This window comes from Chelonia mydas, chromosome 9 (genome assembly GCF_015237465.2).
Source record: "Chelonia mydas isolate rCheMyd1 chromosome 9, rCheMyd1.pri.v2, whole genome shotgun sequence".
NCBI lineage: Eukaryota > Metazoa > Chordata > Testudines > Cheloniidae > Chelonia > Chelonia mydas.
Genome location: NC_057855.1, coordinates 84,382,825 through 84,401,191, shown reverse-complemented (window position 1 = coordinate 84,401,191; position 18,367 = coordinate 84,382,825). Strand labels below are relative to the sequence as shown.

Here is an 18,367-nt window from a genome sequence, read left to right as displayed (position 1 = left end):
AGCAAGTCAATGAATATTTTATTGGATTATTTATTCCGTGTGCATCTCTGATAGTAGACTCCCAAAGCTTTGATGTGCCTGACCAAGAGGACTGGAGACCCTTCACGTTCAGTTTATTTGCATCAAAAAAATATGAGAATAATAGAAATCAGCTTCAAAGCCTTCACTGTCAGGCAGCTAATTTGGGGTCACGTTACATTTCCTTCTTGAGTAATGTAGGCCATAGGGGGGTTTTTCCTCCATATTTTAGTGGCCGTTGTACCCATTGGATATGAGAATCAGCAAAAACTGTAGTAATTGTATTGACTTTTAAGGTATATAAAAGAGGATTTTTACATAGCAGCTAAAACATTTTGCAACCAATTGCTTGGTCTCAAGAGATGCAGGACCTGTTTGCCAGCTTAAAAATAGCCTCCTACCACAAAACGGGTATTATCATACTCACACTAAGATTTCTCAAATGACAGACAACTGCTCAGTTTTGTGTTATGATGACTAGTCATTTTGCAAGCAGGAGTTGAGTAAGATTCAGGCAAGGAGATCATTTCTTCTATTGTTGTTCAAATTGTTTTTCTTGCTGTCCCTTTTGAATTTTATGAAGCCAATGGCCATTTAGCAGATGTAGTGAACTGGCTAAAGTGTGTGTGTGCCCCACTGCTCTCTAGCGGGTAGAATCAGAATTGCTCATCTAAGAGTCATAGCTCCTACACTGCTTGCAGCCAGTGAAGATGCTCCTTTCATTCAAATGCTTTTGGAGCAAAGGAATCTAGTTTTGTCTCTGCTATCACTGTGACGTTCCAGCTGACCAAGTGTGCAGGGTAGTGGTAACAGATGTTCTTAGGTGGCCAGTGTAATAATAATTATACAGTGTACTAGAAGCTCTGTGAAGGTAGGAAACAGCTGTAAGGTTGGTCACATCACAGGGACATGTCCTATTTCCCTCGGCCAGCCATCAAAGACAAACAGCATTGTTTTATTTTTGATCATGTGACCTGATTTTATCCAATCACATTCTTTATAAAAATTCCGTTGGTGAAGAACTCCTAATTTCTTAATTTAATATTTATCCATGGAATGGGACATATGGAGTGGGGTCACTTCTGGGTCTGGTAGTAAGTATATTGGTGACAGCTGTAACCAACACAGCACTGTACGTGAACTGAAACAGCTGGTGAAATGGAGGAAAAAAACAGATGTCTTTCTTTCCCCCCCCCCCACCCCAAATACTGCATACAGCTTTATAAAATCATATGGTGTCTTAATCTATATGTGCCTTTACTTAACCCTGTGTGAAATCCAGGCTATTAATCATTTGGGCCAAAAAGAGATAAATATTTATTAATTTACAGTTCTGGGCAGAGAGAGTTAAACAAGCCGTTATGTGTGATATACAGGATTTTGTAGCTTTCTGAAGTCATCTGTTTAACTTTTTAGCACTGCAACCCCCTCAAGATCTGTTCTTCTTAATTTGCATAAGTAACTGTCAGCTCATTAACAGCTCTTTATTAGCGCAAAAAAACATCTGATGGAAACATACTGGGTTCATCTTAAGGCCTTGTCTTCACCAGGAGAAGAGGTGTTTTCTACCAGGTGTTAGCTAACACATGGTAAGTAAGGCTATGTCTACAGTATGGGGACTGTAGCAGCATAGCGATAGCACTGTAATTATCCTGGCGTGACCCAATAGTGCAGACACAGCTTAGAGTGGGAGGTTTTTGTTGTTGTTGTTGTTGCTATAGAAACACCACCTCCCTTAGCGACGGTAGCTAGGTCAAGGGAACCATTTTTGTCCACCTAGCCACATCTACACTGGGGATTAGGTCAGCATAGCTACATCCCTCAGGGGCATAGATTTTTCCCCACCCCTGAATACTGTAGCTATGTTGACCTAAATTTCAAGTGTAGACCAGGCCTAACACAGGATAAAATCCTAGGCATGTCTTGTCTTCACCAAGATAAAAGATGTGTTCTTACTTCATGTTAGCTAACCTGGCCACTAAAATCCTAATGAAGACAAGGCCATTTGTAGCTTTAACACATGGTACTAGACTGAGGTAGAGACTATGGAGAAGCCTATAGCTTACCTTGCCCTGCAAACTCATGTTAAAATTACAACTACCCACCTTTCTTCTTAGAGTAGACGCGCCCTATGGGGATGGATTTCAAATCACCAGTCACAGTTCAGCCTGGTGATTAAGATAAGCATAGAATCTAAAGAAAATATGCATATTTAGGTCTGTTGACAAAATGTGACAACCAGTTTGAAGGCTAAAGCAGGAAACAAATTCCCCGTCTGTGACATGCGTCCAATTGTGTCTCCTGCAGGCATGGCGGAAACGCTGGTTTGTGCTCCGCAGGGGCCGCATGAGTGGGAACCCGGACGTTCTGGAGTACTACAGAAACAACCATTCCAAGAAACCCATTCGGATCATAGACCTTAACGAGTGTGAAGTGCTGAAGCATTCAGGGCCCAACTTCATCAAGAAAGAATTCCAGAATAACTTCGTCTTCATCGTGAAAACTACCTACCGCTCCTTTTATTTGGTGGCCAAAACGGAGGAGGAAATGCAGTTATGGGTGCACAACATCAGCCAGATCTGTAACTTCGGACACTTGGAAGATGGCACAGGTAGGAATGGAATCATGGCTCAAGCTCTGTGGAAATAATCTGGAGCTGGAATCTCCCTCAGGCAGCACAGTGGCCAGAGGGGAGTGGAGACTTATCCTGCTGGGAAACATCATAGTACCTGTGGTAATTGGTTTGATTTTTGAAAGATTGCTTAAAACTATCAAAGATATCAGTTCTGCTGGGTATAAATAATAACCAATTGGTTTTGGTCTCATTTCTGTGAACTAACTCCTTTTTGAATAAACCAACAGATTTTTTTATAAAAGAAGATACTGTTTATGTACGATACTGATTGAACATTATCCAGTGGGACTTTATATTTCATTACATGCTCTGTATTTATTTAGTTTGACTTAACATCAGTCACCCATCTCAGAGAGAGAGAGAAAGTGTCCTAGAAAGTTCACATTGTCTCAAGCATTATAAGATGCGATCTATAAATCTTAATGCTAAAGCTGTAAAGCCCTCTTACTCTTGTAAAGAGAAGAAAAGGCAGAAAAAAGAGGCAGAGAATCAAATGCTCCAGGAGCGTGGTAGGAATGTGTGTCTAGATCCAAGATATGTTCCTGCCAGTGAAAATGAAGACAAAGTATTTTGTCAAGGCCTCCACCCATATATAGAAAGATACCGTAAGATAGTTCATTACAGTGAATTTGTTGGAGCTGCTCCTAGAATTAGCCACTACAGGTTGAATCTGGCCATTAATTAAGACAGGAACCTGTATCATTAGCTCGATTTTTTTAAAATGAGCCATTTAGCCTCAGATAAATGCGAACTGTATTTTCCCCAACATTTCCAAGGAGCAGATACAGCAGTGATTTGAAAGCAGCAGAGGAAATAAATCAGATTGAGTCTCATGGTCACGAAGAAGGCCATTGCAACAACAGAAGTGGATGGTGCTGGGGGAACTCACTGAAAGATTTGTCTCATTAAAAGGGATAATAGCACTTTTAATCTCATATATTTGAAAGGAGACAGAAGACCATGCTGGGATGCTTTAATTTCCTCTATTACAGTTCATGCATTGTTTAATCTTCTCTTCATTAGTATGCTTAGAGGGGGAATGGAAGGGACTGGGGAGATTTTGGCAGAGTTCCCATTATAACCCCTTTAGCTGCCATTTTCACATTCAATTTAGAGTCTATCAGGGAAACTTGGTGTAATGTTTGGTATGTGCCAGTGTATAGACATAACTCCAAGTAGCAAAGTAAGACTTAGACACAGGCAGCATGAGCTAGGAGCCTTGAGAGGGCTGGAATCACTCGCTCACCTGAGCTTGAATGAAATATGAGGATGGTTCAGACACAAACTCTCTTAACCTTGCTGAAATTGTAAGGTTTGGGGGGGTTGTTGCTGCACTGTTGTAATTATTTTATGTACAATTTCATCAGAATGTCTAAAATGAGGGTAAGGCTGTCCCTGTGAAGCTAAAGAGAAAAAGTATCCTTCTACTGTGGGACAAAGAAGTAAAGTCATGAAAAACCAAAACAGGATAGATGAAGGTTCGTTTCAGTGAGGCGCAGTTGACTAGGTCTGGGCTGTATTTCGCTCAAAGGGCCTCTCCAATTTGATTTGAAGTGATCCTTTTATAAAGGCAGTAAGTGTTTGCCTGAAGTCAGGATACCTTCAGAGCTAGTGCTCAAGCAATGTTCAGGCCTTATCTTCTCACAGTTTGTGCTCCAGTCTAAGGCTTCGTGTACCCTTGGAAGTTTTATTGGCATAACTAGAGCCTGCACTAGGGACTTCTGCCAGCGCAACTGTGTTGGTCAGGGATAACGTCTCTTCACAACCCTGAGTGACACAGCTATGCCAGCAGAAGTGTAGTGTAGACCTAGCCTTAGACGCTAATATGCTGATATAATTTATGCCAAGGGAACCCGTATAAGCACTTTGATACTAATAATACTGTGTCCTCACTAGATGGTTTTGCTAGTTTAACTATGCCAATATAGTTGTATGCAAGGCCTAAATTGCTTTAGAAACTGATTAATTTGGTTCAGCTTCTTTGTGTGAGCACTCTTAAATTGGTTTAAAAAAGCCTTAAAACATCCATGTTGTTTAATTCAATTACTGAATCTGTAGTTACCCCTGTAGTTACCCCTAAGATAGACAAGCCCTGAGTCTTGCTACCACACTATAGGAGTCTTCACCCTTATTCAGACTTTTAAGAGCAGTCATTATCTCCAGAGTCATTAGGACCATATCTGGTTTACCGTGAAACACCTGGTGGTCTGATGAAGATTGGGGAAGGGGTGGATTCAGGGTTATATTCGGGTCCAGTTTGCCACCAAGTCTATAAAGTTGCATAGGTTGTACATCAACTTTTAAACAGCTGCTGATTACTCATGCTTACTAAAAGCACCTAAATCCCCAAAGTGTCTGTAAATTTCAACAAATTACCATTAAACATGAATATAAGAAGAGAACAGAGCTGTGAAATGCCATGTGCTTTTATGACTTGAAGTCTTGTGTGTAAAAATATTCCCAGGAGTGAATCATCATATCAAAGATAAGTCAATTGCGGGAAATTTTAATAAGCTTTTCAGTGCATTAAAAATTAATATCCAAGCCAATATTATGTAGCTAACCGATCATTCTTAATCCATGTACCTTTTTCATTTGTTTGTGACTGTCAGGCCAGAATCTAATTTCAGATTCTTAGTGCATGATGGGTGCAAAAGGGTAGTGGCAGGTTTACTCAGTGACTAAGCCATATGCCCAGCGCTCTTGTGCTTCGAATTAGCCCCTTCAAATGGAGAAGAGTTGGGGTTAATAGCCAGGCTCATACGATCGAAGAGCCACTAATCTGGCATTTCTACAGCCAAGATGCGACAGGCACGAATTACAGTTTGAGAGCCCTACACAGGGTCCACCGCAAGTAGCTGTTTTCGGTCAACACAGAGAGGGACAGCAAAGAGTAAGCGAAGAGAAATGCAAGTTCCAAATAGATGTCAGGAAGCACCTGTGTGCATAGCTGTCGGGAAGGGTTTACCAGGCAAGGGTGTTCAGGCTGCAACATTTGAGTAACCCAAGAAACCATGCCACTTACTGGTTACACTAGGAAATGGCAGCTAGAGAAGGAACTGTGCAGTCCTCCATCGTGTTTCTGCTTTGCACCCTTTTCTGCTCTAGCAGAATCCAGCTGGAGTTGCGAGACTCCACACCAGTATTTCCCTACTCCCTCTCTTTAACAGCCTGCTCCCAGCCCGGAATAGCTGAGAAGCACAGGACAGAACTCCCTTGGAAGCACTTCTGCCTATACTGCCTACAATGGGCCAGGGAGAAATAATGAAGGCATTACCACAGTGGTGGGCACAGTATAAAAACCTAAACAGACAGATTATACAAGCCTTGTTTCCCTATCACAGGCCACAGATGCCTGTGCTGGTACAGCATGGATAGGGTACGCTGGTACCAGTGTGTAGGAACACAGAAAACCTATCAGGTCATCAAGTCCCATCACCATGAAGGGCAGGATCCATTCCCAGAGAGAGGACTCTAACCCCACTTGCTGCTGAGTCACCCTTTTGCTGTACACCGGGTGTTTGCAAACTGTGGTCCACAAAGCACCTGCTGGTGACCCATAGATTCACTGCTGATTGGCCATGTGGTGCTGGCTCTCATCTTTGTTCCCAGCAGCTTTTACAGGCTGCCAGGCAAAGAAGAACTACAAGATCAGATGGGAACAAGCAGGAGCCAGCCTTGCTGCTTACACAAGGAAAGCATCCAGGGAAGCAAGAGGAGTAAAGGACCACGTGGCTGGGCAGCATGTCCAGGAAAGAAAGGAACCAAGGAGCAGAAAAGCCCATGCAAGAAGAGAGGAGGAAGAGGGGACCAGGCAGCAGAGAAGCACAACACGCCCCATGTGGCATGCATGCTGAAAGGATGGTTAACTGGAGCAATATAATCTAACAGGATTTCATTGGAGAACCTGTTAAGGTTGTTTAGGGTTTCCCATTACCAAGCCGTACTTTCAAAGATTATAACTCTCCAATAAAAACTCCTCCAGGCTGCATCTTGGCAGGGAGCTCCTCGGCCCAGGAGGGACCTTTCATCTTGAATTCTCTCTTCAAATTCCTCCATGTGCCCCTGGTAACATTTCACACTGAGTGTGACTAATCTGCTCCTTGCTTACAAAGGCAATCACCTGGCAATTGCTGTGTTACTCCCCACCCCATAAGTGAAATCCCTGGGCTTGCTGCCTTGCACAGGTGAGCTCAAAGTATTTCAAAATATTCCTCCATGCAGGTGCTTACAGACTGTAATCAAGTCACCCCATAACCTTCTCTTCATTAAGCTAAATAGACTGAGCTCTTTGAGTCTCTCACTGTAAGGCATGTTTTCTAATCCTTTGACCATTCTTGGGGTTTGTCTCTCTGAACCTTCTCCAGTTTATCAGCATCCTTCTTGAATTGTGGGCACCAGAACTGGACACAGTATTCCAGCCGCAGTCTCACTAGTGCCAAATACAGAGGTAAAATAACCTCTTATTCCTACTCTACATTCCCCGTTATACATCCAAGGATTGCATTAGCTCATGGGAGCTCATATCCAGCTGGCTAGCCACCATGACCCCCTGAAAAAAACCATTCAAATTTTTTGTGTGTAATTTTATCCTTCATAACGTTTACCTCCCTATTTGTGTGCTCCTGTGTCTTATTGCCCTGCCCCCACCTCCTCTGGTCTGCAGATGATGCCAGCCTCATCAGCCCCCTTCTTAGCTCCTCACAAAGACATTTCTGTGCCTCCTTCCAGGCCACCCCTCCATGCATGGAACACCCTCCCTGAAGTGATCCATAAGGTGCTATGCACTCCTCTTTCAGACCTGCCACAATTCCTACAAAAAATCAGCCAATTAATAATGACTCAAGGGGCCATTATTAGAAAGTGTCTGGGGATACAGTCTTTCTATCTTTTTGAAGTCACGCTTGGAGTTTATTGGGGAAATTGTACAGTAAATTATCTGCAAATAGGAGAAAGTGGGGTAGCCCAAGTACACAGAAGAGAGTCAATCTGGAAATGGAAGTGCAATGGAACATGCTTGAACAAAAAGGCTTAATGCTAGTGGAAAGCCAGCCAGAACAAATGCACCACCCCAGTCAGAAATATTTGCTGGATTAATACCGTCCTTTCCGGAGGCAAAGAGCTGATACCCATGTCCTCCATATGGGCCATCCAGGGAGAGGCCCCTTACTTCCATAAGAGAGCAAACCCTGAGGGATCCCTACTGTCACATTTTGATTTCTGAAATCACGCTGGCCACGCTGAATAATTGACTTCTAGCGAATAACTATATTTGTCCTCAGCTCCCTTTAGCTAGCGATTGATCATCAGGATATTAGGAGGAATTATTTTATTCCAGCTAATAAAGTATATACTACATTTCCATTGTGGGTGCTGCTGAGACATGACGTTTGTGGCAGGTAACTAGTAAAATGTGAAATGAGTGAGTCCGACTTGAGAAGTGAGCAGTGAGAGCAGAGGACTGGGAGCCAGGAACTCTGACTGTGAGTATCTGAATGCTTGGGCAAGTAACCTCTCTGCCTCAGGTTCCCCTCTGTGCAGCGGAAATGATTCTTGTTAGGGTGTGATGAGGACTAGCTAATTAGTGCCTCTGAAGGTCAGTACTGTCATGATTGCTCTTTGATTCCCCTTTTGTTTCAGGGCTTGGAAGTAGGAAAGAGCACAGGTGACAAATAAACACACCCCTAGCCTGTGCTTTGGAATCAGTGGAAAATGGAAGGCAAAACACCGAAAGAGAGGTGAGCGCTGGCATCTTAATGGACATGGGCAGCGCACAAGAGGGAAAGCAAAGTTCATCAGGTGCAAAGCACTGAGCGGATGTCGGTGAAAGCGATGCAAACCAGGAGGCTCCTCGGTGTGGGAACTATGCTGGGAACGTGCACAGTTAATGAGTGGATTTCTAATGGGATTATTCTGTCCTCTGGCCCCACTCGCTCTTGCTTTGACTGCAGACTCAGCCTGGGAACCTCCATCCTTTCCTTGAAAAATATAAATCTGTCTGGTGTGCAGCTCCCCGCTGTATCTGTGTGTGGTTTGTTCTTGTAACTCTGACGAGTGCCTTGGCAATGCAGCTTTTGTGGTAGCAGTCACTTCTCTCTGGTTAAAACACAGAATAGTCAGGCAGGGGCAGTTCCTGAGGGGGGCTGAGAACCTACAACCTCCATTGACAGAGAAGGGTGGGTTACACAGAACCTCTCAGGCTCCAGCCTAACACCTTGTTGTTGAAGACACCTCCCCAAAGGGGCTGTTCTCCCCTTTGTGTGTGTGTCAGGGCAGGGGTAGATTTCATCTCCGGGGGAGGAGTCCTTATTTTCCTTTTTTTTTTTTTTTTTTTTTTTTTCTCCATGTGAATTTAGTGCTCATGCAAAATGGGTGCCCCACAGAACAGCCCTCCCCTCCCCCCGCCAACCAGCATGGTATGGTATAGGCAGCAGCACAACCAGCTTACCCCCATCGGACTAGATGGCTCTGGTCCTTGTGTGGGCACGAGTGGAATTGTCAAGGCACCTCGCAGTGCTTACTGGAGAACGCAGGGACTACTCCCGCCGCAAGGGACTAATCCCTCCCTGAGCTCACCTGGGGGCAGCATGACCCAGGGCCTCTTTAATGCCATGGTCTGGTCCATTGCCACAAATTGTGGGAGGGTATTTTCATCTCCTTGACTTTTCTGCTGATACGGCCAACATGGAACCCGGCTGGGTGTGTGCTGTGATGGGGACACCTGCCTGAAACGCTGAAGTCATTTCACCTCCATCCCCAAACAGCCATCAGGTGGTAATGACTTTCAGTCTCTAGACAGGATTTGAACCAGCAAATGAAGGGCAAAGAACCTCCACTGAGGTGAGTTATGCACATACGTTGAAGGGCGATCACCCAACTAAGCGTGCAATGGAGAGATCAGTCCTCCAGAATCTACTGCACTGCAGAGGTTGGGTTTTTACTCCTTGCCATCACTTAAGTTGCAAATGAACTCCTCTGCAAAACGGTGCCGCTCTGTTACCTCTTAGTAATATACAGAGCCCAAATCCAAACTGGATGGTGCTACATTCAAAACACACAACCACCCCGCTGCCCACTCCCCAGCTCTTCCTTGGGGCAATTAGCACTAAATGAAGCAATTACTTTGGCAGCAGAATCAGCTCGCTGTCTTGTTGGGGTGGGGTGGGAGGAGGCAAAACGGCATAAAGCTTATTCTCTGCATTCTCTCTGTAGAAAATGGCCATGCGTAATTTATTCTCCCTGGCTGCTGCAGTATAACTTTAATGCACACCGATTCTATTACCAGCAAAACCCGCAAAGCTGACCTCGGCTCTTGGGAGCTCACTACAGATGTCAGAACAACCCGAAAGTTACGAAAGGGCACAGCCATGTTCCCCCCCATCAGTGCAGTTGGCTGTGACTACAATGTACTCCAGACCTAAGAGTCTTTACCAGTGGGATAACTCTGCTGCTAAAGGTAGCGAATTGCAGATGGAATTAGTGCCTGTCAATTCTGTGTTTGTATTAATAATCCAGAGAGCCACTGATTTCTCCTTGTTGTGCAGTTTTTTAGATGTAGTCAGATGGTGACATGAACACGTTTTCCTGAGATTCCCACAGAATTAGCTCAGTATATATTTGAGTTGCCACAGTTTAGGATGTAGCTCTAAGAATTCAAAGTCTGAATAGCTCAGTTCACCATTTGAGCCTGTAGAGAGAGTCTTGGTGGTAAAACTTCTGGAAAAGTTCTTTAGCTTGTTTGTAATGCTTTGGGCCATCAACACCACCCAGCAGATGTAATACGCTTTAAGAGCCTGATCGTGGAAACACTTACTTTCAGATGTAATCCCTCAGTACTGTGAACAGTGCTATTGAAATCATTCGATGCAAGATTCAGGAAAGCACTTAACCATGTGTCTAAATTTCAAGTGAATGTGAAAGGCATAGATTTAAGCACATGCTTAAATGCTTTGCTGAATCTGGGCCTAATTGTGCATAGTATTGGGCCCTAATCCGGCAAAAAGAAATAGTTGTCAGACACAATATTGAAAAGAAAAACACAAATCCCCAGTAACTCCATTGCTGAACTTTATATAAAGGTACCAGTACTGGGGCCATTGGTAAGTAGTTGTTTGATTGCTGTGGGCCAGATTTTGCTGGCATTACATATATTGAGTATGAGTATTACCTTACTTCCTTAGTCTCACTGAATTCAATAGAGTATGGTACTACTCTGCATTAGGCTGGCAAAATGCAGCTCTAAATGGGTTTTTGTACTCTTAGACTAGATAGTCAATGGAGCTATGCTGCATTTACGCCAGTTGAGGAGCTGGTCCAGAGTCTGCCACGGGGGAAGCGTACTTCTGTGCTCATTATATGGCAGGGGTTTTGTTTGTTTGTGTGGGGGGGGTGAGGGGGAGAGCGAAGGTTATCGAACATCAAGGTATACAGGGCCAAATCCTTATTCTGTCCTTATTGATTTGTTTACACTTATACACTGCATCTATCAACAACTTTCCAGGGGCATGCAAAATTAAAAGCTATACACGTTAATCAAATATGTCACAAGAATATTGATGTCAGTTGGAATTGAGTCCAGCGAAGGACTGAGTAAAATCTGAGTAAGGACCTCAGGATCTAGCCCACAAAGTAGGAGCTGGCCCACCTTTTAATGTCTGTTCACAATGAGATGTCTTCAGGATTTTTAACAGGCAGCCCCTGAAATTGGGACTTCGAAGAAATTGACAAGCTTGCTACCACTGAATCTTGATGTAGTAATACTTAGGACCTTGAAAGCATACTTGTGGAGTTCTGTATTTATCAGTTGTTAGGTTTTTGGTGGAATACAGCTGCTCTGATTTATGAAATGTGTAAGTTTTTTGAGACATGTGCTTTGTCCTGGATGGTAAATACCTGCTGATAACATCAGAGTAACACTAATAATAGGGAAAACAATTGGTCATGGAACAAGATGCACACCATCTGGTGGCCATAATGGGGTAGTGCAGTATCATTGGAATTAATTTTGGATTTCCGTTGCTCACCAGTTACTCAGAAATCTTATTTCTGGATTACATTCAAAACCCAATAGGAAAAAGGATAATTCTCTCTTTGGTGGCTTTTGTAGTTTCTCTCAGGCTTTTTCTCCGATACTTTCAGCAGTTCCCATGTATCTGATCTTCTAGAACAGCCTGTTGGGAGGGGGAGGAGGAATTATGCCAGAACCTCGAGGGAATTGTGTTCAAATTCCACAGGGAACTCACAGTGACTGTTCCAAAGCTGCTCAGCTACAAATGGGCCCAAACTGCAAATTGGGGGAGTCAGATTCAGATCGAAACTCCCCCAAAGTTTGGGGAGGACGGGGGCCGTATCTAGGTTGTGGTTCACACCCGGCTTTATGTTGTTCTCCATTCTTCTTCGATCACTAAGCTATTTACTTCCATTTTCAAACGTACCCAAAGGGTTAAAACACAAAGGACACTGTGTGTGAAGGAGAGACTCTAGCCCTGATCCTGCCCCTTTGAAATCAAAGGGCCACACTTTTTGCTCTGGCTGTTTGGTGCTGCACAAAGTGGCCAGATCCTGGCCGTAATCAGCCTGCTGAGAATTTTCCTGGTGGATGGAAACCCAGTGCTGGTATAAAGTTTGTGGAAGCTGCTTCTGCACCACCCTGCCATTGGGGGTGTGGCATCTGTCAGCCTGTGGCACCCAGTCTCTCAAGAGTCCCTAACTAATGCTGGGGCCACGTAGCACCCACTAAGGGTCTCCTTGATGTCCCTGCCCCTGCCCCAAGTAGAGCTCAGGCACTGGGAGAACTGAGCCCAACGCAAGCTTTGTTATTGGCTTCAATGGGTGCAGGATCAGGCTCTATAAGAGGAGCAGTCAGGGAGCCCACAAGCACATCACATGGGCAGACTGAAAAAGTCACAGCGCCCAATGAAAAGAGAAGTCATCATCAACCTAGGGGTGCTGCACTGCAAATACTGCCCCATCAGGGCCCTAGGGGAATTGTAGGTCCTCGTAAAGTGGAGGGTGACTTTTTTTTATTTACCTCTAGCCATAGTTTCTGAGTGATTTAGACTTGGCTTTAACCCTTTGGAGCCTAGGATTTTTTCCATACAAAATTTTAAAGAGCATTGGGCACGTTGTACGTTCAGGTGACTGCCACATGCAAGCGTCGGGTTTTGTGCTGGTAATCCCCACTTCCCAAATACCTTGAGGCTCATGGAAAAAAGAGCGCATCTCCGCTGTGTCAGTAGGCTACGTTGCTGAGCCCCTAACTGTGTTGATCATATTGCAACACATTACTGGCTCATGTAGGCTTTGACCAACATTAAGAGACACAAGAAGACTGCAGACAAATTCCTCAGTGCAACAAATCTGGATATTCTGCAAGCAGAAAGTAAAGATCAGTTTCATCCTCAGAGGTTTGGCGAGTGGGAAGAAAACCCCCTCTTGTCTCCATTAATTTCAAATGGGTCTCATGGTTCTTTATTTCTGCTAGAGAAGTTCAAAAACGTACTTGATAAAACCGACTCCTCCATCTAGGTGCTTTCCTCAGAGGAAGTGATTTGTTTTCTTCCTGACCTGAGAGAGGAGTGCAGCAACCAAGACTATTAGAAAGGGAGCATTCAAAGTTTTCAAGGAGAGATGGCTCCAAGCCACAAGATTTGGATGGATCCCCAGTGTTCTGTAGTTCAGCAAGGTTTTGATCTAGGGTTCTGGTTCAGGCCGTTCAGAGTGAAGGGAAGCCAGAAAGTCTGGATCCAAATCTCCCCAGGGTTTCAGGGGTAGTTTAGATCTGAGGTTTTGTTTTAGGCTAACCTCTAGTTTAAGACGATGCTTTCCTGGAACAAAAAGGATCTTCAGGGGCTGGCCAAGAAAGGATCTGCGTTCACATGGATTCTGTGAAATGGCTGTTAGGATCACTCGTTAGGGTGGGGTGACTTACGTGTAATGCACGGTACAGTTAGAACGTGAGCGCTCTCCTCCTCTGTACGGTCTGTGCAGGGAGCACCGGGTCCAAGCTCAGGAACCACTGTGGTAATGACAGTGAGGCTGCCAAGAGGCAGAGACACGGCATTTTCCTTGGGGATTTCCAAATGCCGCAGGCACCTGCTGAATTCCGTTTGTTACGGGCACAAACATGCATGTGTTTTAGGCCTGCCTTTCAGCGCAGATGTTGGGGTCTGTGCCCTGGCCTGGAATCCCCTGCTCGCTAGTCCTGTTCACTCTTTCTAGTGAATGTCCATGCAGAGTGTTTGTGGGAAGAGTGTTTTGGCTGCTGATTTTTTGGACCCTAATGTCTCTTACTGGGTAAATACTGCACGTCTTAGAATGTTGCATAAGTTAATGACTTGGCCTCCTTCCCCAGACACTGTTTATGGGGTAGGGAAGCAGCGTTCCCAGTCAGTATCAACACCTGGTGTGATCTGTGACTGCCCAGTGCTCTTAAGGAATGGGTGGGTGCACAGCGTTCTCGCGGGAGGACGGCTGTGCAAACCCATCACAAGGTGCAATCCTATTACATTGCAGATTCTGTGGAGAGCCTGTCTCACACCACCTCGTCCCTCCAGCCCTCGCCAGCCGTCTCCACCCATACCTCAAGGGTCGCAGACCCCTCCTCCTCTGTAGGCAGTGCCACCACGGACGCCTCTGCTTCCGAAGAGACCAGGAGTGAGTCGGAGTCAGTCTTCCTCCCCGATTACCTCTTCCTATCGAACTGCGAGACGGGCAAGTTCAATCATATCAGGTAAACCGCATGCGGTGCGCTAAAGCCATTTTACAGTTGATATGTCCCTCTGCCAATGAGCCACATCCTCCATTCCTGCGCTGGACACAGGAAGCAGAGATGGGGGCAAAGGGGCTTTATTCCACCCTTGTGCCTTCCGTATTCATGTTGCCATGGCCCTGTGCAGCCCCAAGCACAGGTTAGAGCAGCCCTGAGGCTGATTTAACTTGCTCTGGGCTTCCACAGCTCTATAGGGGCCTTTCTGCAGGTGAGACTAGCTGGAGTGCAGCATATTCCAGCCATGACCCTTTCCTCCCAACATCCCCCTTGTGAGCTGCAAGAGGATGAGGAGTGGGGCTTTAGCACTGGCTCTGCACCCCCATGCCCTCTTGCCCCAAAGAAATTCTCTGGGGGCTGATTACAGAGCAGCATGCAGGGGCTGCTGCACATCCAGAAATATGCTCCAGGGTTTGTATTCCCAGCAAATGGACAGTCCCCCTATACGCTTGTCCTTAGTCCCTTTGTCCCCCTCCTCTAAATGGTTGAATGAAATCTTAAAGAACCAAGAAAAGCTCAGCTCGTTCTGCCCCTTCTGGTTCCAACACCCCAGCATGGCATTAGGGAGGGCTGGGCTTCAGGAAATGGTACTGAGGGTTTGCTGTCCCCCTTGAGCCTGTACTGAAGCAAGGCCCAGGCGGGTGCAACTAGAGGACCAGGTGCTCCTAGAGGTGCCATCTCTCAGACAGGATTTAAAACTGGGGTTCTGACGGTCAATGGCTTTTAAGGGCTGGGCACTTTTCCAGAGTTCGGTTGTTAACCTCAGCGTCCAGGACACACTATAGGTGAGGGAAGAACATTCCTTCCCCCTAACTTGCCTCTGTGATTGACATGGTCCTAACTGCTGGGCACTGTTGCTATGTGGCGTGAAACACTCGCTGCATGTCTCCCTGGAAATGGTTACTCTTCAGTGGTGGGTGACATCATTCCTATGTATAGATATGTCAAATATAGATACCCAATCTCCAGTCCTGCAGGAAGCACTAACGGCTGTGCTTCTCCCTGGGGGCCGTGGAGGAGAAAGCCTCCTACCCCAGGCCTCAGAGTGGCAGCAGTAGTGGTGGTGTCTGGCATGTTACCCCTTCACATGCTAAAAGCCTGGCGGACCCCTGTATCTGGGGATCCATTGGCTGCCCACAGCCTGCTCCCAACCCTCTCTGTGTGGTGGGGTGCAAGGAGCCCCTGCAGAATTATCACTGTGCTGAGTCCCCTAATCCTGCCCCCAATATCTTCCAAGTGGAACCTCCTCTGTTCTCTGGCAGCGGGGTCCTCTCCATACCCCCGGAGGAGAGGGCAGGATTTAGCCCATAATGAGCTTTTGGGCAGGTAGCATCATTCTGCCATCAGCATCCACTATGCAGTGAAAGGTGGCACAGGCCTTAGCCAAAGACCATATTCTCAGTCCTCCCACGGTTTGGGTTGGAGCATCTGCAACAAGAAATGCTGCTTGATTTATTGAAATAATGCTGTGGAGGCCACTTATTCGTAGTCTGGGTGCGTAGATCCTCTTTGGCTACGATGTTGAGGTTGAAACTCCAGTAGCAACGTGACCCAAGAATTGTCTTCCCTTTTCATGTACGCTACCAGTCACTTTGACAGAAAGGTCAAAACTCCCATTGACTTCAGTGGGAACAGGATCAGACTCTAGCTGGTATCATGGCTGCTACTATAGACTGTTATCTGGCTGGTGAACAAGGATTTAATAAATAAGAAGGAAAAGTGAATGACATAGGTTACTCTGAGCTGTACCCCCAAAGTGCACACTGTCCCCTCGATGAGCATGTACATAACATCACTTAAGACTTTCGGCATACATCCAAAGCCCAGAACCCCAGCCCAGGTGCGAGGAAGATGTCTGGGGTAGACTATACAAAATGCCTCATGCAATCTCCCCTATCCTGATAAAGGTGGAAGGGAGGTTCCTCACAGCAGTGGATCTTCTGGTTCCACCCTGGTTTCCCCAACATGCTGCCACACACTGAGTTCAATCAGAGCAGGTTTCTACACCACACAGTGTGTGAGCCTGCTGCATGGCCCCCTTACGTCCAATGCCCCCTCTCTGCACAGCACCACGTCCTTTGTAAAGAGAGAATTGGGCTGAATCTGCCACTCAATGGATTGGACCCTTTGTGGAAAACGGTTCCTGCAGTAATGAGTAAAGACAAACACACACAGCACTCCCATGGTGGGTGCTTACAATGGGTGAATGAAATTAAATGGTCAATACACAGTTTCAAAAGTGGGATAGAAAAGCATGAGGCTGGTCTCAGGAACTGACTTAAATCTGGTGAGACTGGATTTTGAATTTAAAAACACAGAAAAGAAAATTGTATGAAGCAGTTGAAGCCTTGGGTTGGTTGTGTTATTGTGGACCAGTGGGCATGTATGTATACCTCGCATATAGTGTGAACTCACTGGAGTACATACTAGTTCACTTGCAACAGCGGTAGAACGAAGATACAGAATTTGGTCTTTGTCTTCTATCCAGATGTGACAGCTGGTCAAATTCCGACAGATCCCTGGAGCAGGCCTCATCAGATGACGTTTTTGTTGATGCCTTGCAGTCTCAACCCTCCCTTCACGTACAGCCATCTGGCAACGGCGTGGTGCACCAGGATGGGGGCCAGCCAGCTAATCATGGGATTCTACCCAGAAGCATAGACATTAGCGGGCCGTTCAGTGATGTCTCCTCCTCCTCTCCGCTCTCAGGGCCTCCTTTAACACCAACCTTTCAGATTGATAAAAGCCAAGCCGCGCTGCCCTATGGCGTAACCGAACTGGATATTTTGTCTAACACGCCACCACCCCGGCCACCCAAACCAACCCATTTCTCAGACCGGAGCGGGGAGGAGCCATCCAACGGGGCTCTTCAGAATGGACACGGTGGGATCTGCGGGGCTCAGATTGCCTTGGTGCCGAGAAGAATCTCCTTGTCCAGTTTGGATAACGTGCGGCACTGGAAAGGTAACTCTTCCCTTCCCCTCCTGAGCTACTGTGCCGTGACAGTGTGATCACCTCTAAAGAGGTTCTTGTGTCTAAAGCCAAGCTAACGCCTTTGTGAGTGTGCACAGGCTCCTGCTCTGCATGAAGTGGGATCCGAGTGGCAGTGGTTAGGGGTTGTGCTGCCCAGTGAGAGTGAAGGAGTGGGAGGCAAAACTTATGTGTTCTCCTCCTGGTTCTGTGACCTCCTGAGTCACCCTGGGTGAGCCCTGAATGCAGTGGCCAGGTTTTCAGCTCCCCTTGAGACCTGGGTGCTAAGCACTTTCGAAAATCTTGCCATTGCATTCAAGTACCTAAATAGGAACTGAGAACTTTTGAAACTCGGGCCCTTCTGTGCCTTAGTATCCCCAACTTCTAGGGCCACTGTGCAGCTCGGTCAGTTACTGACAGGTGATTTATAAATGCCAAGTACCATGGCAACACGGGGTCAGAAGTGGTATCCCTCAGCTACATACAGCAGCACCTGCTCCTGTATGTGGAATTAACAGGGTAAGTACCGGTCAACAGACAGCTGTGATCTCCCCGAATGGGACAATTTGTGAGTTTGTGTGTTGTTGTTAATTTTTAACACACACACACACCCCCAAACTAGGCCTACATGTCAATCAATTCCAAGCTCAAACTTCCACTTAACGTGGCTCTTGGAATTTTTTTCATCCTTAGATGAGTCAAAATTCAGGCTTTCTCGAGTTAAGTGCCCCTTTAAGTGCAATACCTCTGCTGCTGCGGCAGATAGTACACTCCATGGAAGAAGGATGTTTCTTAGCACATAGAGAGCAAAGGACTGGAAGACAGGAAGAAGCTGGCAATGGGACATAATCCCAGATGAACCAGTGACGCCCAGTGTGATATTAAGCGAATCAGTTGATGTCCCTGCATCTCAATAAAGCCTACCTGGAAAACTGGGGATAAAGCAGGATGCTATGCTGCACTGGAGCTGAGCGGGA

The 18,367-nt window shown here is 46.0% G+C and overlaps 1 protein-coding gene across 7 annotated transcripts in view; it reads left to right on the top strand.

Annotated features, from left to right (window-relative positions):
* The window catches only part of GAB3 (GRB2 associated binding protein 3), a 110,009-nt gene that overhangs the window by 72,990 nt on the left and 18,652 nt on the right, over positions 1 to 18,367 (top strand). For 5 of the 7 annotated variants that reach the window (XM_037908495.2, XM_043522692.1, XM_007060232.4 and 2 more), the window contains 3 exons: positions 2,326 to 2,629; positions 14,168 to 14,384; positions 16,909 to 17,384. In XM_037908495.2, the coding sequence (XP_037764423.1) occupies positions 2,326 to 2,629; positions 14,168 to 14,384; positions 16,909 to 17,384 (997 nt within the window). Of the gene's footprint in view, positions 1 to 1,498; positions 1,608 to 2,325; positions 2,630 to 8,401; positions 10,110 to 14,167; positions 14,385 to 16,908; positions 17,385 to 18,367 lie in introns of those variants that run through there. The other 2 variants (XM_037908497.2, XM_037908500.2) reach the window with 2 other exon arrangements.